The sequence below is a fragment of the Staurois parvus genome, unplaced genomic scaffold (assembly GCF_062004578.1).
Source record: "Staurois parvus isolate SC_StPar_1 unplaced genomic scaffold, SC_StPar_1.0 ptg000287l, whole genome shotgun sequence".
NCBI lineage: Eukaryota > Metazoa > Chordata > Amphibia > Anura > Ranidae > Staurois > Staurois parvus.
In genome coordinates this window covers 24,642,756-24,668,415 of record NW_028318083.1, presented here as the reverse complement: position 1 = coordinate 24,668,415, position 25,660 = coordinate 24,642,756, and the positions used below count along the sequence as shown (strand labels likewise).

Sequence of the window (25,660 nt, the reverse complement as noted above, 5' to 3'; positions counted from 1 at the left end):
GGATGGTATAGGGGGAGATCAGTGTGACCCTAGAATGACAGGAGGGATGTTATAGGGGGAGATCAGTGTGACCCTAGAATGACAGGAGGGATGGCACAGAAGGAGATCAGTGTGACCCCAGAATGACAGGAGGGATGGCATACAGGGAGATCAGTGTGACCCTAGAATGACAGGAGGGATGGTATAGGGGGAGATCAGTGTGACCCTAGAATGACAGGAGGGATGGCATAGATGGAGATCAGTGTGACCCTAGAATGTCAGGAGGGATGTTATAGGGGGAGATCAGTGTGACCCTAGAATGACAGGAGGGATGTTATAGAGGGAGATCAGTGTGACCCTAGAATGACAGGAGGATGGCATACAGGCAGACCAGTGTGACCCTAGAATGACAGGAGGGATGGCATACAGGGAGATCAGTGTGACCCTAGAATGGCAGGAGGATGGCATACAGGGAGATCAATGTGACCCTAGAATGACAGGAGGGATGGCACAGAGGGAGATCAGTGTGACCCTAGAATGACAGGAGGGATGTTATAGGGGGAGATCAGTGTGACCCTAGAATGACAGGAGGGATGTTATAGAGGGAGATCAGTGTCACCCTAGAATGACAGGAGTATGGCATACAGGCAGACCAGTGTGACCCTAGAATGACAGGAGTATGGCATACAGGGAGATCAGTGTGACCCTAGAATGACAGGAGGATGGCATACAGGGAGATCAGTGTGACCCTAGAATGACTGGAGGGATGGTATAGGGGGATATCAGTGTGACCCTAGAATGACAGGAGGGATGGCATACAGGGAGATCAGTGTGACCCTAGAATGACAGGAGGGATGGTATAGGGGGATATCAGTGTGACCCTAGAATGACAGGAGGGATGTTATAGGGGGAGATCAGTGTGACCCTAGAATGACAGGAGGGATGGTATAGGGGGATATCAGTGTGACCCTAGAATGACAGGAGGATGGCATACAGGGAGATCAGTGTGACCCTAGAATGACAGGAGGATGGCATACAGGGAGATCAGTGTGACCCTAGAATGACTGGAGGGATGGTATAGGGGGATATCAGTGTGACCCTAGAATGACAGGAGGGATGGCATACAGGGAGATCAGTGTGACCCTAGAATGACAGGAGGGATGGTATAGGGGGATATCAGTGTGACCCTAGAATGACAGGAGGGATGACATACAGGCAGATCAGTGTGACCCCAGAATGACAGGAGGATGCTCCATGCACAGGCTCCAGTCTCCTCCTCCTGGATGATGATGGTGACTCGGGTGATGATGGGAGGAAGGAGGGGACATCTGATGATGGTGGAGGATGCAGGTTGGTTGCTCGGCTCTGTGCTCGGCACCCAGGCAAGTAGAAGGTCGGTGTGTGCTGTGTGCTCTGGGCGGTAGCACCTCCTTGGCTGCCTATACCAAGTCCACCAGGCTGGGGCTCCTCTTCCTCAATGTCTCCTCTGCGAGGCTGCTTCACGTCCCCGCTCCAGCTGCGCCCTCCGCTCATCCCCCGGCCATCCTTACTTGGCCTCTTGCTGCTTGAGCTCCTTGTGCTGCTGCTGGAGGAGGAAGAGCAGCAGCTGTCTGGGAGCTCCGGGACTTCCTCCAGCACCCTGCCGGCCGACGATCAGCTAGGGACCGATAATGAAAGCGGAGAAGGAGGACCTGTCCATGATCAACCTGTCTGTACAACAAGTCCTGAGCCTATGGGCGCACGGGACAGTGCTGAGGAGCCTGACCGGTAAGTGGCCATTCTTCCCAATGTAGCTTTCAGCACCATGGATAGCGCACCATGGATAGCGCCCCCTATCAGTGGGGTTAGTAATAGCGCACAGTTCTGCTGGAGGGAAGTATATTGCCATCTTGGATCAGCTCTTGTTTTCTGAAGCTGTTTCTGCCCTTTGTGCATTGCTGGTTAAAGTTTACATGAGATGTAGGATATTGCTGCAAAAGACTTATGTGGGTCACAAACAGTGACAGGTTAAAATGGGGGCGTCTGCCGCTGACTTCATTGGGGTGCCATAAAAGTCTGGTACTTCAGTATCCTCTGTGTTAGCTTTACATGTCTAAACACTTTTTTCCCTTGCTTTGTAACATATATGTACAACCCAGGGGCGGACTGACAACTCATGGGGCCCCCGGGCAATAGGGGATCATGGGGCCCCTGTGCCCTTGCCCAAACTCAAAAAAGCCTATGAAAAAGGTACCAGGGGCATCTCATGGGGCCCCCTACTGACCCCAGGCCCTCGGGCAGTGCCCGAGTTTCCAAATGGTTAGTCCGCCCTTGGTACAACCACAAAGAGGGTAAGCTTTAACGCCCCCTATATGTGTGCGGCCATGGGTAACCAAGGGTTCTGTGCTTCCAACATGGTGACTGAGCTGTCAAAGAGAGGTCTTGGGACCGGATCCCTATCATATGGCCACTGTGACAACAAATCATACTGATCTATGGCTGGTTGGATCCATTTACTTCAGACAGCCTTGATCCCAGGGGCATTTCTAGGGTTGGTGTCACCCGGTGAGATAACACTTGGTGACACCCCTTCTGATGATCCACGCAGGATGTATCGGATCTGCGGATTGAGCATAATGGATCAGAGTGCGATCCATTATGCTCACCAATCCGCAGATCCGATCCATCCTGTGGGGATTGTCGGCATGCAACCTATACTGGATGATACCGGACCCATATTAGATCTATGGCTGGTTGGATCCGTTTACTTCAGACAGCCTTGATCCCAGGAGCGTCCTGAGGGTTGGTGTCACCCAGTGTGATAACACTGGGTGACACCCCCTTCAACGATCCCCACAGGATGGATCAGATCTGCGGATTGGAGAGCATAATGGAATGGACTACAATCCATTATGCTCAATCCACAGGTCCGATCCATCCTGTGGGGATCATCTGCTTTCTTTACAACTTACCTTTTCGTGGAGCAGGTCTGGTGTCTCCCCGTGCGGTAGGTGTCACTGGTGCATTGCGCACCCTCCACACCTTCCTCGGGACGCCACTGCTTGATCCGTCATGTTTAGGTCTGAAAAACAGAAAGCAACGCAGCTTTTCCATTATTTTTTCTGGACTTGGATGGACCTGGGTAATCAGATGTAAACAGACACATGCCAAATTGGATCAGAATGAAACAATTGTCACTTTTGTGACATTCTTGTCCATTCATTTTTTTTCTTCAGGAGTTTTCATATTAAATCTATGTGTGACCATTGGCATCCATTTACATCAGACTATCTCTGATCCATCATGTTTTGGTCCAAAAAAAACAGAAAAGGACAGTCTTTTTCCATTTTTTTCCAGACCTGGATGGACTCTAAGGTAATTGGATGAGATGGACATGTGTTCAGTTGGAGTAGAATGGAACCGATGTCACTTTTCTGACACTCATGCCCATTTAGTTTTGCAGGTGTTTCCTGGACCCATATTAGATCTCTGGGTGTCCATTTACATTAGACTACATCTGATCATTTGTTTAGGCCGGAAATAATGGAAACAAACACATACCTTTTCCATTTTTTTTTCCAGACCTGCATGGACTCAGAGGTAGTCGAATGTTTACATTCACCTGCTTATAGACTTCATAGGCTTTGTATCGGGTCCACCTCGAATACCAGATTGAATCTAAAGGTTTCTTCTAAAATAGGCAAAACGATCATACACAAAACACACATCCTATACCTGGACGTATTGTTTTGATATCACGTAAGATCATCACATGAGTAATATGTAGAGGGTGAATATACCATATAGGATCCAACACTTCACACAAAGTCCTTCAGAAATGCTTCACAAGCCTGTGTCAGAAGCAAAGTACAAATGTCTATGTACAATGACCCTTATCTATGATCCCAATAAACGGGGGGGGGGGGGGGGCATGCATTGAAAATAGCCAAGGATCTACTGTACAATGAATCCACTGCTGGTCAGAAAGGCAAGCAACCAGCACAGTATATAGTTGCATATACAGGTGAAACTCGAAAAATTAGAATATTGTGCAAAAGTTAATTTATTTCAGTAATGCAACTTAAAAGGTGAAACTAATATATGAGACTCATTACATGCAAAGCAAGATAGTTCAAGCCGTGATTTGTCATAATTGTGATGATTATGGCTTACAGCTCATGAAAACCCCAAATCCACAATCTAAGAAAATTAGAATATTACATGCAATCAATAAAACAAGGATTGTACATAGAACAATATCGGACCTCTGAAAAGTACAAGTATGCATATGTACTCAATACTTGGTTTGGGCCCCTTTTGCAGCAATTACTGCCTCAATGCGGCATGGAATGGAAGCTATCAGCCTGTGGCACTGCTGAGGTGTTATGGAAGACCAGGATGCTTCAATAGCGGCCTTCAGCTCTTCTGCATTTTTCGGTCTCATGTCTCTCATCTTTCTCTTGGCAATGCCCCATAGATTCTCTATGGGGTTCAGGTCAGGCGAGTTTGCTGGCCAATCAAGCACAGTAATCCCACGGTCATTGAACCAGGTTTTGGTGCTTTTGGCAGTGTGGGCAAGTGCCAAGTCCTGCTGGAAAATGAAGTCAGCATCCCCATAAAGCTCGAAGGAAGCATGAAGTGCTCCAAAATCTCCTGGTAGACGGCTGCGTTGACCCTGGACTTAATGAAGCACAGTGGACCAATAGCAGCAGATGACATGGCTCCCCAAATCAACACAGACTGTGGAAACTTCACACTGGACTTCAAGCATCTTGCAATGTGTACCTCTCCATTCTTCCTCCATACTCTGGGTCCTTGGTTTCCAAATGAGATGCAAAAGTTGCTCTCATCAGAAAAGAGGACTTTGGACCGCTGAGCAACAGACCAGGTCTGTTTTTCTTTAGCCCAGGTAAGATGCTTCTGACGTTGTTTGCTGTTCAGGAGCAGCTTGACAAGAGGAACACGACATTTGAAGCCCATGTCCAGGATCCGTCTGTGTGTGGTGGCTCTTGATGCACTGACTCCAGCCTCAGTCCACTCCTTGTGAAAGTCCCCAACACTTTTGAATGGCCTTTTCCTGACAATCCTCTCCAGGCTGCGGTCATCCCTGCTGCTTGTGCACCTTTTTCTTCCACACTTTTCCCTTCCACATAACTTTCTATTAATGTGCTTTGATTCAGCACTTTGGGAACATCCAACTTCTTTTGCAATTACCTTTTTGAGGCTTTCCCTCCTTATGGAGGGTGTCAATGATGGTTTTCTGCACAACTGTCAGGTCAACAGTCTTTCCCATGATTGTGATTCCTACTGAACCAGACTGAGAGACCATTTAAAGGCTCAGGAACCCTTTGCAGGTGTTATGGCATAATTAGCTGATTAGAGTGGGACACTTTGAGCCGAGAATATTGCACCTTTTCACAACATTCTAATTTTCTGAGATTGTGGATTTTGGGTTTTCATGAGCTGTAAGCCATAATCATCACAATTATGACAAATCACGGCTTGAACTATCTTGCTTTGCATGTATTGAGTCTATCTCATATATTAGTTTCACCTTTTAAGTTGCATTACTGAAATAAATGAACTTTTGCACGATATTCTAATTTTTTGAGTTTCACCTGTATATCACTGTGATTATAAAACACAGATCTTAGAACAAAGTTGAGAATGAAGACAGAACTGCATTCTTATGGCCTGATGGTCGCTTATTCATTCCAAAGCTCAGCAGAGTCTTCTTGGTATTTTGGCATCCAAGGCATTACTTCTTTTACTTGGCTCTTAAAATGGGGACATAGAATGTTTTCAGGGTCCTTTATGCTGGTTCGGACTGTCTCTGAATACAAAGTGGGATCTTTGTTGTAATTAACAGCTATGTTTTTTACTTTGAGTAGAGATGTATTTAAGGGCCTTTGTGATGAGAACTAAAACAGCCATAACATCCGAACAGAATTCATATTACTAATTGCCTGCATGTCAAAGAAAAAGTCTAAAATGAACCATACATTTTCTGATTTATTTGCATAGTGTCATGTAAATCTATACCTATGTAGCACACAGGCCTAACCAACTGGGTACAAATTAAATGGGTTGTTTAGTTGGGCCTTCACTTTCCATATTTTTGGTAACTCTAAAAGAGATTGTAAGAGAATGTTCAATCAGGTTGTAAATAGTGTGGCTAGATTTAGGCCTCATGTACACTGCTGCTCCTAAACATGAGTTTAGGAGCTTATGGCATTTTTTTTTTTGGCAAAGCCCTTAAACTCAAATCAATAAAAGCCTATGTGCACATGTGTATATGTGTGCATGTACACATAGGCTCTTTTACCAGAGTTTAAAGCGGTGCTCCACCCAAAAGGGGACATTCCACTTTAAGTCTTTGTCCCCCGCTCCCCTTTAGGGATGATTGGCACCTTTGGGGAGCAGGTACCTAAATTTGACAGGTACCTACTCTCACTTCCACTGTGATAGCCTTAGGTGATTGGAAGCAGAAGTTGTCCTCCCCGTAGTTTTCTGGGACACGTGACAGGTCCCAGAAGACAACGGGGCCATTCATAAAGCACAGCACTTCTCGCACATGTGCAGTGGGCATCCGGCTGTGAAGCTGCAAGCTTTGCCCACAGTGAAAATGCCGGCACCAGGAAGAGAAGACAACCGGTGAAACCAGCGCTGGTGAGGACACCGCTGGACTGAGGGACAGGTAAGTAGCTGTATTTTAAAAGTCAGCAGCTACAGTTTTTGTAGCTGCTGACTTTCTTTTTTTCTCAGCTGGAACTCCGCTTTAAGAGCAGCAGAGTTTAGGGGCAGGTAAATGTGATTCTTCTGCTATCAGAAGAGGAACATTTTATCCAAAAAACGCTAAGCGCGTGTAAATGCTAGCCGTGTTTAGCGCGTCAATAGAAAATACTCTGGTCAATCAAATTAATCATTGTTCACGAGCTAAATGCAGGTAAACGCGGCTAAATGCAGTGCCGTGCTTGGCATTTCTGCTGCCAGGAGGGCTAAACATCTAAGGAAGTTCATGTGTACATGGGGCCTTAGAGTTGCCGTAAGTAGAGTACTATTCTACTGAGTAGGCAGTAGGACTGTTAGCAGGTATGACCCTCCGCGGCTGATCTAGTATAGGTTTCTGAGGACAACACTTCCACTGTTAAGGCCATCAAAATATCTAATACTCTTTTGTTTTGTTTCTTCCCAGAAACTTCTCACCACTAGGTAGGTTAGCTACATTGAATAAATCAAGCTGATGTTTAGTAAAAAAAAAAAAAAGGGGGGGGGAGCATATAGCGCCAGTGTATTATTCTACCTCTTGCTGATGTGTATCTAACGTTCTGCTGGCTTCTTGTTACTGTATTAATCCACCTCTCAGTGATGTTGGAGACCAGTACAGCTATGAACATCTAGTGCTTCAGCGGTTAATAGCAGCAGCTGCAACTATGAAGGATTTGCTTTGCTCACCCTCCCTTTCTTCTCCCCTCTTTGATTAACAAAACACCTAGTATCCTTCCTCCAAAATGCATCTTGTTCATTGAATGGCCAGTGGAGATCCTGTCATTCATCAGCCCTGCCTCCATTTACTAAAGATGTTTCATTCAGGGAGAAGAACAGTAGATCTGTGAATGGCCAAGGGCACAGAGAGGGAAGGGAGAGCACTGCCATTGCTGTTCACCGCTACAGTGCCTGAAGATCACCACTTTGGGGGTCTCCAGCATCACTGAGAAGTGATTATAACCATAACGAGAAATCAAGAGAAGGTGGGATACATATCAATAGAGATACATTGTTACACTGGTGTTGTATGCTCCCAAAATATGTTACTAAGCCTCAGTATTAACATATCAACTTCAGCTTCAACATATTGAGAAACCAATATAAATCATTAAATGAGATGATTAAAATGTTGAACACCTATTTGATTTTGATATACCTGATCCACACAGTCAGGGCCGGGACAAGGGGTGGGTGGAAGGGGCGGCTGCCCTGGGCACAATGGTTTACTATAGAGATGGGGGTACCTTCCTTCTGTTACAAGACTGACAGGAGGGTGCAGTTTGGCATCTTTGCCCTGGGTTCTAGATGGCCTTTTCCAGGCACTGCACACAGTGGAGAAGGGAAATTGTCCTAAAATGAACAGCACCAGTAAGCTTTTAGACATTATATAACACAATTATTCTGATAAACGTGATATCGTAAGACAGGACAGTGACACGATATGTGGTGTTGGTAAGTGCGTGGTGCACCACAACCTTATAAATTAATATAAAAAAAATACAGTACAATTCATTTTTGTGTTTTTTTATATTTCTTGTATTTGCTTTGGGGAAGTGCGTGCACCCTTTTGCAAGTCCCACCTTATGCTCTCCATTTTGGTTATTTTAAAGTGTTATTAAAGTCTATTTTTTTTTAATTAAAATAGCAAACATGTTATACTCACCTGTTCTGTGCAATGGCATTCCACAGAGTGGCCCCAGTCCTCCTCTTATCGGGTCTCCCCCCGGTGATCTTGGCCCCTCCCCTTCTTTGTGTGTCCCCATAGCAAGCCTCTTGCTATGAAGACACACAGTGTTTACTCGCTCCCAAACTGTTTGTCTATGGAGCCATGCTTCATAGACACACACAGCTGGACTTTGCCCCGCCCCGCCCCACCCCTTCTTCCTCCTTGATGCATTTGATTGACAGCAGCAGGTGCCAATGGCACCTGCTGCTGTTCTAGTCCCTGTGTAAAGAAGAAGTGAGGGGAGGAGAGATGCAGCCATACAGAGCGCTGGATCTCTTTTTCCCACTTTTCCTCTTCACAGAGGGAAGGGAGAGGACAGAGATATATAAAACATTTTTTAGCTTTAATATCACTTTAAGGGTAACTTGTTACATCGTTAAAACCTGAGTTCAGTTAAAAAAACAAATAAAATCAGAACAAGAGATGGTCCTTTATTCAATGTGAAATGTCCCTTGTGCTGGTGGCTACTCTCTTAGTTGAAATATGTGAACTCTTCCCCTCTCCCTCCCAGCCTCATACCTCTCCGGCAGTAATCTTCTGGTGCTACAGGGGCTTATACAGCCTTTGGACCTGTGACTGGCACTCCTCATGAGAGTCGACTATGCCCTATAGATGTTGTACTATAGTTTCCATTAATGAAAAATGTTCTTTGAATGGAGGCCAGGAAGATGTAATGTAATGTCCACCTCCTCCATTCATAGATCACTTTTTATTGATGTAAAGCTTCTTTAGTACAGCTTCTGTGAATAGAGGAGTGCCTTGTACAGGTTCACCAGATTGTTTGAACCCCCACAGCTCCTGAAGATTACAGCTGCGGTGGTATGCTGGGGGAGACAGAAGATTTTGGATTATAATTTAGCGAGCACCCAGCAAGACAAGGAACACTTCACAATGAATAAGCAGTATGTATTCTATATCACCACACAGCAAAGAAGAACTAAAAACTAGAGCTAGCTCGCACCACTATGTGTTCCATATGTACTCACGCAATAAAAACAAATCTGACAAAAATCTGCAGTGCTCAGTATTTTCAAGGCTTCCTAAAACTGATTGTAAATGAATTAACGAATACCCAAATATATACTGTATAAATCTCCAACATATAACAGATCCATGTGCTCCAAGACATATACTGTACGTGCATACTGCAAGACGCTTTCATTAAAAGTGTATAATAATGAGAAAACTCCAGAAATCTTCTCAAAAGTTCTCTCTGGAAAATTAAAATGAAATAAAATGTCCACAAAGTTCTTATAACATCCCTGCGAGTACAGAATTTGTGTAGAAAAGACGTCCATAGATATGAGCGTTCTTTTCACCACAAATGACCACCTCCTCTTGCTGATCAACACCAACACTGGTGAAACAATAGCTGGACATTAACACTCATTAGTTGTGCCCTTAGGCAACATGAAGTCAAGAAATGCCCGCAAGAAAACTTGTCTGCTTCCAGCAATCTAGCCACCTTAGAGGAAAGAGATTGTAATGCTCTTCCTCCTAGACAGGATCTCCTGGCTCGGACTTCTGCATCCCCCCCCAGGGAAGTTTAGAATTGCATAATCCCCACAAATACAAAATCAGGAACCATATAGTGCTCACCGTATGACTAATGTTTATTAGATATAAAAATGCACTCACATAATAATGGTAAACAGAGGTGGAACCCATCCGCATCCACAGTATTTGCTATCACACTCATGCTAAAGGGGTGAACCGTTTTACGTGAGTATATTTTTGTTATGGCTAAGAAACACTTGTCCCACAGAGAGCACTGGATGGTTCCTGTGTTTCTATTTGTGAAGATTATACAATACTAAACTTTCCTGGTGGTGGGGGGCTGCAGAGATCCAAGCCAGGAAATCCTGTCCAGGAGGAATAGCTTTACAATTACTTTCCACAAAGGTGGCTGGATTGCTGGAAGCAGACAAATTTCCTTCCAAGCATTTCTTGGCCTCCTTCAACTTAGGGGTCAACTAATGAGGGTTAACGTCCAACCATTGTCCCATGAGTGGGGGTGTTTATCAGGCAGAGGTGGTGGTCATTTGTGGTGAAGAAAAAAGAATACTATTATCTGTGGACTTCATTTATACACAAATTTTGTGCTCATGAGGATGTTATGAGAACTTTGAGAACATTTTAATTTGTCAAGAGAGCACTTTTGAGAAGATTTTTGGAGTTTTCTCATTATTATACACATTTAATGAAAGTTTGTCACAGTATTCACATATACACTCATCGGCTACTTTATTATGTACACCTTGCTACTACCGGGTTGGACCTCCTTTTGCCTTCATAACTGTCTTAATTCTTAGATTCAACAAGGTGTTGGAAACGTTCCTCAAAGATTTTGGTCCATATTGACATGATTGCATCACGCAGTTGTGTGATGAGATCTGGTGACTGTGGAGGCCATTGGAGTACACTGAACTCATTGTCATGTTCAAGAAACCAGCTTGAGATGATTTGAGCTTTGTGACATGGTGCATTAATATGCTGGAAGTAGCCATCAGAAGGTGGGTACACTGTAGTCATAAAGGGATGTACATGGTCAGCAACAATTCTCAGGTAGGCCGTGATATTTAAATGATGCTCAATTGGGACTAAGGGGCTCAAAGTGTGCCAAAAAAATATCCATTACGCCACCACCAGCCTGAAACATTGACACAAGTCAGGATGGATCCATGTTTCCATGTTGTTTACGCCAAATTCTGACCCTACCATCTGAATGTCACAGCTGAAATCGAGACTCATTAGACCAGGGAATGTTTTTCCAGTATTCTATTGTCCAATTTTGGTGAGCCTGTATAAATTGTAGCCTCCATTTCCTGCTCTTAGCTGAAAGGAGTGGCACCAGGTGTGGTCTTCTGCTGCTGTAGCCCATCTGCTTCAAGGTTGGATGTGTTGTGCATTCAGATATGGTATTCTGCATACCTTGGTTGTAACGAGTGATTATTTGAGTTCCTGTTATCTTCCTATCATCTCGAACCAGTCTGCCCATTCTCCTTTGACCTCTGACATCAACAAGGCATTTTTGCCCACACAACTGCCGCTCACTGCATATTTTATCTTTTTCAGACCATTCTCTGTAAACCCTAGAGATGATTGTGCATGAAAATCTCAGTAGATCAGCATTTTTTGAAATACTCAGACCAGTCCGTCTAGCACCAACAACCATGCCATGTTCAAAGTCACTTAAATCCCCTTTCTTCCCCATTCTGATGCTCGGTTTGAACATCAGCAAGTCGTATTCACCATGTCTACATGCCTAAATGCATTGAGTTGCTGCCATGTAATTGGCTGATTAGCAATTTGTGTTAGGAAGCAATTGAACAGGTGTAGGTAATAAAGTGGCTGGTGAGTGTATGTCTTGGAGCACATGTATCTGTTATAAGTTGGAGGTTTATGTATAGCTGAGTATTCATTGATTCATTTATGATCAGTATTAGGGAATATTGGGAATATTGTGCTGCACATATTTATTTATTCATACTTCACACTGAATGTTAATTTAAAAAAAATGTAACTAAACGTAGGCTTTAAGGCTGAACTCCTGGCAAAAAAACACAAATCAATGCAGCTCTGTATTTCTTGGATCACAGGAGTACAGATCGCTCTGCACTTCAGTGATCCATGTTCAGCTGACAGCGGGCTGAAGCCTGCTGTCCACTGACATCACTCAGCTGGGAAAGATCCTGACTTCAAGGTCGGGACCCACCCTAGAGTCTGGAGCAGCACCTGGGTTAGCCTGCAGGGGGGGCTTTTGAGCAGACAGCGGTGACAGACAGTCGCTGCTCTCTGCTTACAGCGGCTGTGTGAACTCAGTGATCAGCAGTCATGTGATCGCTGAGTTCTCACACTAACTGTAGAGCCGGTGGGGGACAGATGCTGCATCTACCTAGGTAAGTATGATTTGGGCCAAAAAAAAACCAAACTTCTCTTTTTAATTACATTTATTTTTTTTATGCAATTGGTGTAACTGAATTTTACTTGACATCAACCTCTTGCGATCCCCCGTACAGCAGCCCTCAGATTGGAAAAGAGAGGGGCATGACTGGGAGCCAATCAGGTGTGCTGTATGCAAATATACTGATAAAGAACATAATGATAGGAGGAAAGGGTGGATTACCTCATTGGTTTACTGTTATTTCACTGTCCAACCAGTGGTTTCCTATCATTTTCTGTCTCAATAGAGACTCCTGTTCAGAGCTGCATGCCAGCTTAATTCCGATAATGGCAGCCTCCAGGACTGTAGAAGTTCCTCTGTGACAGGTTCCCTTTGAAGTATTTACTGATATGTTGGATCAAATTGTGTACGTTGCTATATGGCAGCTTTGGGCACAGTGGGGACTATTTACTAAAACTAAAAATCTGGTGCAGCTCTGCATAGAAACCAATCAGCTTCCAGGTTTTCTTTTCAATAGTGTTTATTCATTTTTTCCATAAGAAAGAAGTTACAAAACAGTACAGAAAAATATACATCCACCCCCCCCCCCCCATATAAACTGCAGCCCCTTTGGGCTGAAACAGGCAATGCGCAAAATACAATGTTTCAAAACAATTATCTGTTGACGGCGACCAAAGGGGTCCCTTAGGGACCTGTAGATGGAAGTTCTGCAACAATAAGGTAACAGAAAAAACGAAATCTAATGTAAAACTGTTTGTCAGGTCTGGTGTCTTAGACCACCCTGACCTGTATAAAGTGGGCAATCGCCCTCAAATGTTCAAAATACCATAAGGGGATATGCCCCTCAAGGCCCTTGGTTAACTGTGTTCAAAACCAGAGAAGGGACTTGAAAAAAAAAAGAAAAGAGAAGGAGAAATGAAATAGAGAGAGAGGAGTGAGAATAGAGATAGGGGAAGAAAAGGAAAGAAAAAAGGAAGAAATAAATGACGCTTTGTGGAGAGGATCCAGCTAGCAGTCGGGTGCGGGGATTAAGACGATTAATGTTTATCAACATCCCATGTGGACCACCATCCATCCTAGGACGATGCTGAAAGAGAAGGATCCAGCTAGCAGTCGGGTACGGGGATTAAGACGATTAATGTTTATCAACATCCCATGTGGACCACCATCCATCCTAGGACGATGCTGAAAGAGAAGGATCCAGCTAGCAGTTGGGTACGGGGATTAAGATGATTAATGTTTATCAACATCCCATGTGGGCCACCAACCATCCTAGGACGATGCTGAAAGAGAAGGATCCAGCTAGCAGTCGGCTACGGGGATTAAGATGATTAATGTTTATCAACATCCCATGTGGACCACCAACCATCCTAGGACGATGCTGAAAGAGCCTCCAGGTTTTATTGACAAAGCCTAACTGAACAAGCTGAAGTTAGAAGCTGATTGGCTACCATGCACTGCTGCATCAGATTCTGAGTGCTCCAGATCTAGTAAATCTTCCCCTGTGTTACATTGTTCTCTATTGAGTTTGTGTATTCCCTGTATTTTCTGCGCCTTGTTGACTTCTTCAATGGGAACAAGCAAAATGTTAACTTTTCCCAGAGGGTGCAATGGAGATTCTACAGGGAGTAAATAAAAATACAATTTTCATAGATTTTTTTTTTTAGTGTACAATAGAAAAAACAGTAAAGGGTTTACTGTGTATCTGAGCACTACAAACTGAAAATTCTGTTAAATTAATTTTTAATATTCAAAGCAAACTCACCCACCCATCCATGTCTCCACGCTTTATTTTGTTGGGAAATCACTTTGAAAAACACCCTAACAATTCTAGCTGTGGCCACCTTGAGTAAAGGCAGATGATTAATGTAGCATTTACTTTCTGGAATCCATCTGCCCTTAGCTCAGGCGTGCAAACAGGAGGGCATGATTAGCTGAGAAAGCCCCTCCTCCACATGAGAGAAAAAACATTTCCCATGAAGACTCCTGGGATGTATGACATCTTTTGGCCTAGGCCGGAAACCAGGAAGCAACTGTATAAATGGTAAAATAGGTTTGGAACAAGTAAATATAATATACCTTCCTTTCTATGTACTAATGCTAGCAGTGTAAGGTTTAGTAATAGCTATTGTTGACTGAGAGAGTTTAATTCTGCTTTAAGCCTGGCATAACATGCATTGCATTGCAATAATGCCCACATTTCAGCACACTCTACTGCAACGCATGTACAGCAGTGTAGTGTAGTGCCATTCATTTTCATAAATACACCTGCACCTGTGTTACAGCACACTACAATGCACAGTACATTCTGTTGTGTTGGGTTTGAAAAAAATAGTGCAGGTCTGATTTTAAGTTCACTGTGGTAGGTTGCCAGCCTATTTAAATGAATATTCCATTCATTTAAATAGGTTGGCAACCCACCACAATGGACTTAAACACTTGACTTGACACAAAGCACATTAACTTCCTCATTACCACGCTATAGTCGAAAGATGTCTGCACCACGGTTCTCTTGTTCTGGGAAGGTGTCTATAGACGTTCTCCCAGAAAGCACCTTGCATGTGCCACCTGTGGTGCGCATTGGGTATGCTCTGTGACCTCTGTGTCGTTTGGACACAGCTGATCACAGATCACTGTAAAGGACCAATCACAGTGGCCCTTTACCATGTGATCAGCTGTGTCCAATCACAGCTGATCATGTCAACAGATTGCCAGTTTTTGGCTTTTCCTTTCCTTAGCGATGTCTCTGCGTGGGGAAAGGATCTGCGATAACCAACCATCTTGACAGTGCCTTGTTTACACTGATCATCAGGGCCCTGATCATCAGTGCAGCCCCAGCAGTGCCCATCAGTGCCGCCAATCAGTGCCACCTAATAGTGCCCATTAGTGCCGCCTATCAGTGCTGCCTCATCAAGGCAGCCTCATTAGGGCCTCCTCATCAGTGCAGGTTACCAGTGCCTGTCAGTGCAGCCTCATCAGTGCCCATCAGTGCAGCCTCATTAGTGCCTCTCAGTGCAGCCTCATCAGTGCTCATCAGTGCAGCCTCATTAGTGCCTCTCAGTGCAGCCTCATCAGTGCTCATCAGTGCAGCCTCATCAGTGCACATGAGTGCAGCCTCATCAGCGCACATCAGTGAATGAGAAAAATTAATTCTTTGAAAAATTTTATAACAGAAAAAGGGTTGTTTTGTTTTTTTTCAAAATGATCGGTCTTTTTTCTCATTTGTGTAGCAAAAAATGAAAGATCACGTGGTAATTAAATACCGCCGAAAAAAACAATGCTAAAAATTTCATATGGGTACAGTGTTGCATGACCGCGCAATTGTCATTCAAAGTGCAACAGTGCTGAAAGCTGAAATTTGTCCTGGGCAGCAAGGGGGTTAAAGTGCCTGTATTTAAGTGGTTAACGCATGACATAACACACATTACACATCACATCAGACATCACAGGTGTAAAGGGAGCCTTAATGAATAGAATTCATTTTTTTAGCTTGACTTATTTGAATTTGAAATGTTAATAATATACATAATCTTTTTGATCTGACAAACACAGAATAAAATTGAATGTTACACTGTCTGCATTTTAGTGCTGTATAAATCTTTACACTCCCCTTTCTATTGTCTTTTTATGTCTCCATAAAGCTAACAATAATTTTTCACCAATATTTCCAAGAATGTGAACAGCTCTTTTACTGGCCAAGAGCATACTCACTGCATCTAAGAAAAATGACTGTCATCTGGAGAAAAGTCACAGCATGCTTCACAGACTCCTGATTGCTTAGCAGTGCTTACATGTAGCTCAGTTTTACAGTTCTTGTTGTTTTCATTTCTCATTAAATGTATTTGTAACAACAAATGTATGTTGTAATTCAGCAGTTGACTAAAGACCTACTCCAACCAATTTTCATTTTTTTTTCAAATGGGGAAGGGTCATGTCCAAATTAGCACTGTGGGCAGGGCCGGTGCTAGACTATTTTGCGTCCTAGGTAAGACCAGCTACTTGCGCCCCCCCCAAAAAAAGTAGAAAATATTAAATCAACAAAATAGGAAACTGCTAAATTTCTTTGAATTTGCATCAATAAGTGCCAGAAGATGCCACCAGTATCAATATTAAAGACAAAGTTAGTGTCAAGTGGTGAACTGTGTCTGTGGCTGGCAATGGGCAGCGTGACAGTTGCAGTGAGTGGAGGATGATGGATCCACACTCTGACAGATCCCAGGCTGGAATCCCCAGGCAATGGGGGGAGATAAAACGCTGTGTCAACAGGCAGCCCAGCCCACACACACACACAGAGAACACCCGAACTGAGCGATCCCACACAGTGACAGATCCGGCACAACACACCACCACCAGCACTGACACAGATCAGCAGTCCCAGCAGGCACTAGAAGAGCAGGCTGTGGGACTGTGATGATGCCATCACTCACTGACACATTGCACATGTGATGGATGACCGGGTCACACTCACACAGACACAAGACATCAGAGTCAGACATTATCTTTCCCTGCAGGCGCAGCTCCACCTCCACTGATGAATAGGAAGAGAATGGCTAGAACTCCACAGTGATCAGCTGCTGCCAGCCCGCTTGCAGTGAGGGACTGAGTTTGAGAGGAACACCGGAAGGTGCGGCAGCTTAGCTGCTACACTGGCCCCAGACACCCAGCATCTTCCTCTGTCCTTTTTTTCTCCCCTCTGCCGCCCCTCCCCTCAGCTGAAGGATCATTCATGATGTGGTGGCTTCCCACCCAGAGAAAGTGCTGGCCTGTGCTGTTCCCAGGCGCCCCTAGGTGGCAGTGCACCCTAGGCGGCTGCCTAGTTTTCCTAGTGGAAGCACTGGCCCTGATTATGGGAGCCTACAAGAACAAAATATCTGGTGCCTTGGGTCCAACCTACACAGGCCACCCCACAGCTGTGCTGCTAAAAAATCTTTCAATCACAATTTGCAGAAAAAAACTGATCAATTAACTGTGACAACTGGCCCGGAGGTACCCGGGGCTAGAATGCCTGGTGGATTTAACCACTTCAATTCTCGCATCTTCACCCCCCTTTTTGACCAGAGCAATACTGACAATGTCCTACAGATTTTTCAATGTGATACATTTTATTTTTTATTTTTTTTTGACAGTGGCAATATTGTCCTGACAGGTTTTTTGTTTTTTTTGTCTATGTATATACAAGATATAACAATTGGAAAATAAAATTACCAGTGTAAGTAATTAGTGATACTGTAGATAAAAGCGTAAGTGTTATTCTATAATTTGTCCGTTAATACCTTAAAAATGATGTTTCTGATACAGAGCTTGATGAACTTATTTAAAAAAAAATTAAATAAAGACATTTAAAAAAATTGTGTATTTTTTTAAAGTGTTGCTACAAAAATGTACAAGTCCATGAAAGTGAAATAAAATTTTTTAATATGAATTAAAAATACATTTTAATTTTAAATTATTTGCACTTAAAAAAAATCAGAATATTAATGGCTAAAATGAGAAGGGGATGAAGAAGTTAATTAGGACCGATTACACTTAACTAAATGATGAAGTTAATTATGGCTGATTGCGCTTAACTAAAGATCAATAAGGGGATAAATAGGGGCAATTTCTATTAAGAAATAAGAACACATTTTCACTTGATAGGGCTAACCTTTTATAGCCACATAAAATAAGTACATAGAAAATATGCTGTAACAGTAATGTTAGCCGCTTTCCCGCTGCCCTATAGCAAAAATACTGCTACAGAGTGGCAGGGCTGTGCAAAATCACGTATATATAAGTGATTTTGGATTTCTGGGTAGGGGGCTAGTGCGCATCACTTGCCCTTCCTACCCGCCCACCATTGGCGGCCTCAGCTGTAAATCACCGGGTCCCACCCGGTGATTCCCCACCGGCACCCGGCGAGTATCACTGACAGGGGAAGAGACCTGTATGTAAACAATACAGATCTCTCCCCTGTCAGCTCCTGCACATTGCTCTGTATTGCTCTGCTTACACAGTCAAACAGACACACAGTTAACACTCTGATCGCCCCAGATGTTAACCCCTTCCTGCCCAGTGCAATTAGTACAGTGTCAGTGATTTTTATTAGCACTGATCACTGTATTAGTGTCACTGGGGATGTCAGTGACAGTTATTTAGTTCCCCCCCAGTGGTGAATAAATACCACCAAAATAAAGTTTTATCTGTCTCAAAAAAATGCTAAACAATTCATATAAGTACAGTGTTGCATGACGGCACAATTGTCATTCAAAGTGTGACAGCACTGAAAGCTAAAAATTGGCCTGGACAGGAAGGGAGTAAAAGTGTCCAGACTTGAAGTGGTTAATAGACCTTTTTTAAATTGGTTGTAAACTTCAGACTTGAAATATGGACAAAGCATATCCCTCTATAATGTGTACTTGTCTAATTAAGAGCACTAAGTGTCATTTCTGTCTTCTGTATCGATCCTCTGCTATCAGCATGAGTCACTTCCTGACATCAAGATACGAAAGGTGATGGGGAGGGATCTCCAGCACACAGCCTGTGATTGGCAGCCTCAGATCTGTTCCTGTGTGCTGTATGAAAGGGAGTGTGTCCCTTCCCTCCAGTCAGCCTTCAGAGCTCTCCTCACTGAGCTCTGCAGTGTGTAATTTCAGCTCTCTGCCCTCTGTTTCCTGACATCTCAGACAAGTTTTATAAAATTCTGGACTTTGAATGGATGTAGAGAAGAGATGATTGCAGATAAACAGGTACAATTTATATAGGATAATTTGTTTAATCTCCGAGTATATGTAAGTGTTTACAACCTCTTTAAATGGTGAACCAACATAACAGCTTATAATTTCCTTCAGAAGAGCCTGTGAAAGGGTGATTTACATGCAGGAGATTGTAGGAGATGGGACGAGGATTGTCACTGCATAACATCGTGTTCAAACAAAGACCTTTTATATGTGAATTGTCACAGAATAACATAAAGTGCTCAAACAAAGAACATTTATATCAGTTGTCACCACATAAAACAAAGTGCCCATACAATGACATGAAAGTTAGTGATTTAAAAAAATTACTTTCCTAGTAATAGATCATGTCAAAGTTCCCCCAGCCCCCTCAATACTTACCTGAGCCCCATCAAGATCCAGTGATGTGCGTGACAGCCTCGCCTGTCTCGGGTCTCTGTTTTCTCATTGGCTGAGACAGCAAGCAGGAGCCATTGAGGAGAGAGGGTGGGGGAGGGACAGGGCTAAGCCTTGGCTCTGTGTGTGAATGAACACACGGAGCAGCTGGTGCCCCCATAGCTATCTGCTTGCTGTGGGGGCATCCAACAGGAGGGAGGAGCCAGGAGAAGCTGCGGGGGACCTGAGAAGAGGTGGATCCAGGCTGCACTATCCAAAACCACTGTACACAGTAGGTAAGTATAGATATGTTTGTTATTTTACAAAAAAAATGAATCTTTAGTATCTCTTTAAGGCTTCATGCACACCGGGGCTCTTCTAAACGCTTGTCTCCTGGCAGGAGAAAAGCAGCTGCAAAAACGCTCCTAAGCTGCATTTTTTCAAACATGTTTAGGTGCGTCAAGCACTTGGGTGTTTATTCATTTCAGTGGCCCGAATATTAATTTATTCTGGTCACTGAAATGAAAAAAAAAATTCAAAAATGCCTAGCAATAACGTGTATTTAGGAGCATCATGCATTTTTTTTGCCAATGCTCTCTTTTTTTTATTGTATATTTTATTAGATTTTTCCTTTACCATAACAAAAATCCACTTTATATCAACAATTCATATATACATAAATTCCACATAAATTAAACCCAATCTCATTCACCTCTCGCCTTTATGCCCCCCCTTACCCCCCTGTCCACAGTCCATATTCCCTTTATGACCTGCTATATTTTTCATTTATGTCCACATCCCAATTCTTCTGCCTCCTCTCTCTCTTTCCTTCCTATGGTACCCCATAGCTCGTCAGTTAAACTTTAAACTCTTTAATCCTTTAAACTCTCCCAAATCTACTGCTTTAAACTCTTACCACTTCCCCATATCCAACTACTCCACACTTCTCTAAATTTTTCCATTTTATCCTCTTCTGTATGATATAACTCCTCCATCCTATTTATGTATTCAACTCTCTGGATCCAATCCTTTATTTCTGGGGGCTTCTGGGCTAGCCAAAATTTGGGAATAAAGCTTGTGGCCGCACTAATTAGATGATATAAAACACTGTTTTTATATTGTTTCACAGAAATCTCGATATTGTAAAATAAACAGACCCACAGGTGCCTCTGTACAATCATCCCCAATATCTCCTATATAATGGATTATTTCCTGCCAGAACTTCTGAATTTTAGGGCATCCCCACCATATATGTGCCATTGTTCCCTTATTCCCACACCCTCTCCAACATAATGGTGACACATCTGCTCACTGTTTATGTGGCACACTTGGGGTAATATACTGTCTTGTTCAGCACTTATAATTCATTTCAGCCTTATTCATATTTATCACCTCGTGTGTTAATTTAAATATCTTTATTTTTGTTGCTCATTCAGTTTTGTTCCCAGCTCCTTTTCTCATTTCTCTAAGAACGGAGAAGGATCAAAACCCTCCAATTCAATAAGGATCTTATAAATCCTGGATGAAACATGTTTCTGTACAGTATTTGAACTCAACATTTTTTCAAACGGATACCTAGCTTCCAAAGTCCTCAGTGGTTGTGGGAGTGCTGCAACAATATTGTCCTAGTTGATAATACCGCCATTCGTCTAATGTGAAAAATAACTCTTTTTGTTTCTTTAAATCTTGAAAAGTGTACAATTTCCCCTTCTCTACTTATCCTTCAAGCATGCCTTTTTATCTTTAATCTATTTCCCTGAAATATTGTCTTTCCCTGGAGGGAAATACTCCGTCCCCACCAGAGGAATCAATAATGAATTATAATTCCAACCCATTTGCTCCACATTCTTAAAACCTTACGTGTCAAAGTGCTCGTGTTTTCATCTAATATACAAAACTTATGTGGTATCCAGATAATCTTCTCTACTTGTGCCTTACTTAACAGACCTTCCATTTTTACCCAATCTTTCCCTTGTACGTTATGTGTCCAATCTACAATTCATGATAGTATCACCGAGTCGTAATATTTCCTAAAATTAGGCAGGCTTAACCACCCTTTCCCTTTTTTATTGCACAAAACCTTGTATTTAATTCTTGGTTTCTTATTTGCCCATATAAACCTAAGTATCATTTTTTTTATTATCCCAAAAAAGGACCCTGGTATATGTACTGGGAGCATATGAAACTTATATAGGATTTTTGGCACAATCACCATCTTTACCAGATTTATACATCCTATCCAAGAGGCCCATCCCCTGGAAAGTCTGCCAAAATCATCCTTTATTTAATTTATTAATGGGATATAATTTGCCTGGTATAATGATTCATTTTATTCCCAAATATCTTGGTTACCTCTCCCTCCATGTGAATGTGAATTCTTTTTATAGGGCCTGCATCTCTATCTGAGAGACTTATGTTCAAAATCTCCAACTTTGAGGGATTTATCTTCAGATTTGAAAACTTTCCATATTGTTTTAGTAATCTCATTAAGTTTTGGTAATGATAATCTTGGATTCACAATATAGAACAACAGATCATCTGTGTAAGGTGCTACCTTATGTTCCACTTCATAAAATATAATAAGATCAGTGACCGCTTAAAAATTAGCCGCTGATACACACAAAGGTAACCAAATAAAACCTCCACAAACAAATAATAAAAGGTGCAGCGCTAAAAATACTAATTCCAAATAATAACTTATAAATTATGATATCAATAAACTGACAGTTTGTGGCAAAGTGCAGAGTTTAAGCTGATAATAACTCCAAAACTTCAGTGATGTGCCCAAGGTGTAGTAAAAATATGCACTCACCAGATGCATATTTTAAATACGCATGTAGGCAATATAGCCAGAAGTCCCCTTAAAGGATGGAATGGACGAGATATGCCGATTATGGCTTCTCCTCCCTCTGGGTGGTAAACAGCTATACAGATGTCTCCTTGGTGGGCACAGATTGGATTCAGCCAGAGGCCTCCTTAATGGAGTGTTGAAGTTATTATCAGCTTGTACTCAGTACTTTACCACAAATTTGTCACTTTATTGATATCATAATTTATTCATTTATGAGTTATTATTTGGAATTAGTAGTTTTAGCGCTGCACCTTTTATTATTATGTTCCACTTCGCCTATCTTAATTCCTGTTACATTACATGTTACATTACACTCTCTTACCATCGCTAGTAAGAGTTCCAGGGAAATTACAAATAAAAAGGGAGAAAGTGGGCATCCCTGTCTTGTACCATTATGCATTTTATAAAATTAGAAAGGGACCCGTTAACCTGTACGGCTGCTGACTGAACGTTATATAGCCCATTTATCCACTTTAACATTTTGGGCCCCGGTCCCAGAACCTGTAACGTATCCGTCATGAATCCCCAATCTACCCTATCATAGGAAATTGCTCCTCTCTTGAATGCACAACTGATGTTTTTTTTTGTTCCTCTAAGCTCCTGTAAACACTTATAGTGTGCATGTACACATAGATTAACATGGAGGGGAGATTAGAGCCAGAGAAAAAGCTCAAACGCCTGTAAAAGCAGCATTTTTTAGCTCAAATGCGCATGAGACCTAACTAGGTAAATCTTCCATGTGCATGTGTTTTAAATGGCAGTAATTTATTCACCCCCAGTGAATGTTTGGCGAAAGTCACATCCACAGATTTTTAAATATTCTCCTTAGTATACCTGATAGCTGCAGTGTGGGAAACCATTCTGAACTAAAGTCCATGAGGTCTTTCAGAATGTTCTTGTGAACATCATGCAGCTCCTTAGACTCTGCTCCTTGAGTTCGGGCAAATTAGTAACTCTGTCACCATAATTTCAACACAAGCACAGGCATAAATGTGAAGACACAAGATTAAGGCCAAATTGTTAAAATACAAAGGCACAGAGAGTTCTCTTTTAAAAAACGAAATAATTAAAACTTCAACCTTTTTTGGACTTAAGGGAGTCATTTTTTTTTGTGTGCAAAAGTTAGAGGGAAGGAGAAGAAGGATGATATGTGTCAGGAGGTAGAAGTGTTGGCATCAGTGTCAGTAACAGTGAGAATAAGAGGTAAAGGTTTTTAGTCTTTTCTTAGTTAAATGGATATAAAATAAATGTATTGACTATATCAGTAACATTTGGTAGTCCTTTTTAAACCAGGTCTGACTTATTTTAATAAAATCAGCTCCTCAGTTAAAAATCCTCTTGTTGCACCAAAGGTTCTCATTGACATTGCACCTTCAGCAGGGCAGGCCATTACCTTGAGCACATATTAGGTCACCTCCTCAACACCCTCAACATCCTCAACACCCAGTAGCCCAGTAGTATCTTTTTTATGTACAACATTGCTGTAACTGCCCGTGTTTGTCTGACCATGGTAAGGACAGACTTGGAAGAAAAAAAAGTGATAATAAAAATATAATAAAATAATAACAATAATAAAAAAAGTAATAAAATAATAACAATAATAAAAAAAGTAAACATTACACATATGGGAAAAAAACAAAACAAAAAACCCAATAAAGATATATATATATATATATATATATATATATTTATTTATTTATTTATTTAAAATAACATAATTAAAATAAATACAGGTGGGAAATTTCCAGTAGATTATATAAGAACGCTGGGACATAGAGGGATAGACATGCACTAGTTGAAAATTTATTCGAATGCATATCCGAAAAACTAACACACGGTCGTGGCAGCAAGCAATATTGCCATCATGTAATGACTGATTTTCAAACAAAAAAATCGTTCAATGGACATAAATGAATACGTTTTTCATTTGTTTTGTCACATATGCGCAATACAAACAGTTTGATTTTAAATGGGCGAGAAACACATTAACCTTTCAATTTATCGTCCATTCGGCTGAAGCCTTTAAGTGGTAGTAAAGTCTGTTTTTTCACTTGTACCTACAGGTAAGTCTATAATAAGGCTTACATGTAGGTACTGTAAATATCTCCTAAACGTCACAATTTAGGAGACATTTACTTGTAAAGAAACACTGGCGCATTTGCTCGAAAGGAACGGTACACCTGTGCTGTTCCTTCAGAGCTGTGTGCCGTAAAAAGTGACTCCCGCGCGCATGCGTGGGAGTGATGTCATTGCAGCTTGGTCACTCAAGCCATTGGAGCCTGCAAACCCAGAAGAAGGACCGGGTGAAGATGGAAGCCCTGTGAGTGGTGACAGCACGTCGCTGGAGGGCTTTATTTTAATATCATTTTCCTATTAGCCGAACGGGACTCTTGTTGATCCGGGTGGGTGTCATATGACGTCCCTCCTGGATCACGCCTTGCGATCTGTGGCATGATCTGTCAGAGGCTGTGTACCTCAGACTCAGCTGTTGACAGATGTGTGTACCAGCCCGTTGCCAGTACCATGTGACCAATCACAGCAGGTCACATGACAGCTGTAAACAATGGGTGGCTTCCTTTCATGCCATCCATTGTATACAATTGTGTCATTAGCTGTGATTGGTCACAGTGATGACATAGACTGGGCCAATCACAGCCCTTCTGTGTCATGTGATTAGCCGTGGCCAAGCACAGCTAATCACAACAAAAAAACCTGAATGCAGCGATTTCATTCAGTTAAATGCTTGCTTATAGCAAACAAATTCTTTGATATAAGCAATCATATTCTGTAAAAAAAAAATACTGATCACTTCCCCAAAGCAGTACAACATTACTATGGTAACATTATACTAATTTGGTCATAGTGTAATATGAAATTAAAATCGTAAAAAAAAAGAGAGAAACAAATTTAATAAATGTTTTTGGATGTTTTTCGTACCATCACCAGTCAGTGTCACACCAGTTATATGATGATGCTGTACTGCTCTGCTGACAGTATGTTAAAAATAAAAAATAATGAAAATGTTTTTTTTAATTTCTTCATTTTCCAAAAAGTTATGACAAAAAATTACAACTTCAAAAAACTCGCAATGCCTCTTTTGAAGTACGTCGGACTGTCTACTTTGCAAAAAGGGGTCATTTGGGGGATAGCTGTTCTGACATTCTTGGAACTCAAGAAATTAGATTGGCCGTCAGTACTTCAGGATTGATCAATTGTCAGATATATCCCATAGTTTTTGAACTCTATAACTTTCCTACAGACTAAATAATAAATACTGATTTGGGTTGTTTTCACAAAAGAAATGTAGCAGAATACATCTTGGCCTAAATTTATGAAGAACAATTATTTATTTGAACATTTGTATA

The 25,660-nt window shown here is 42.1% G+C and overlaps 1 protein-coding gene across 1 annotated transcript in view; it reads left to right on the top strand.

The window, feature by feature from the left end:
* Nucleotides 1–1,280: 1,280 nt before the first annotated feature.
* Nucleotides 1,281–25,660, top strand: part of TMEM170B (transmembrane protein 170B) — a 76,925-nt gene continuing 52,545 nt past the window's right edge. Inside the window, exon 1 of the mRNA XM_089682323.1 lies at nt 1,281–1,746. Coding sequence (XP_089538449.1) covers nt 1,650–1,746 — 97 coding nt within the window. The 5' untranslated portion in view covers nt 1,281–1,649. The remainder of the gene's footprint in view (nt 1,747–25,660) is intronic.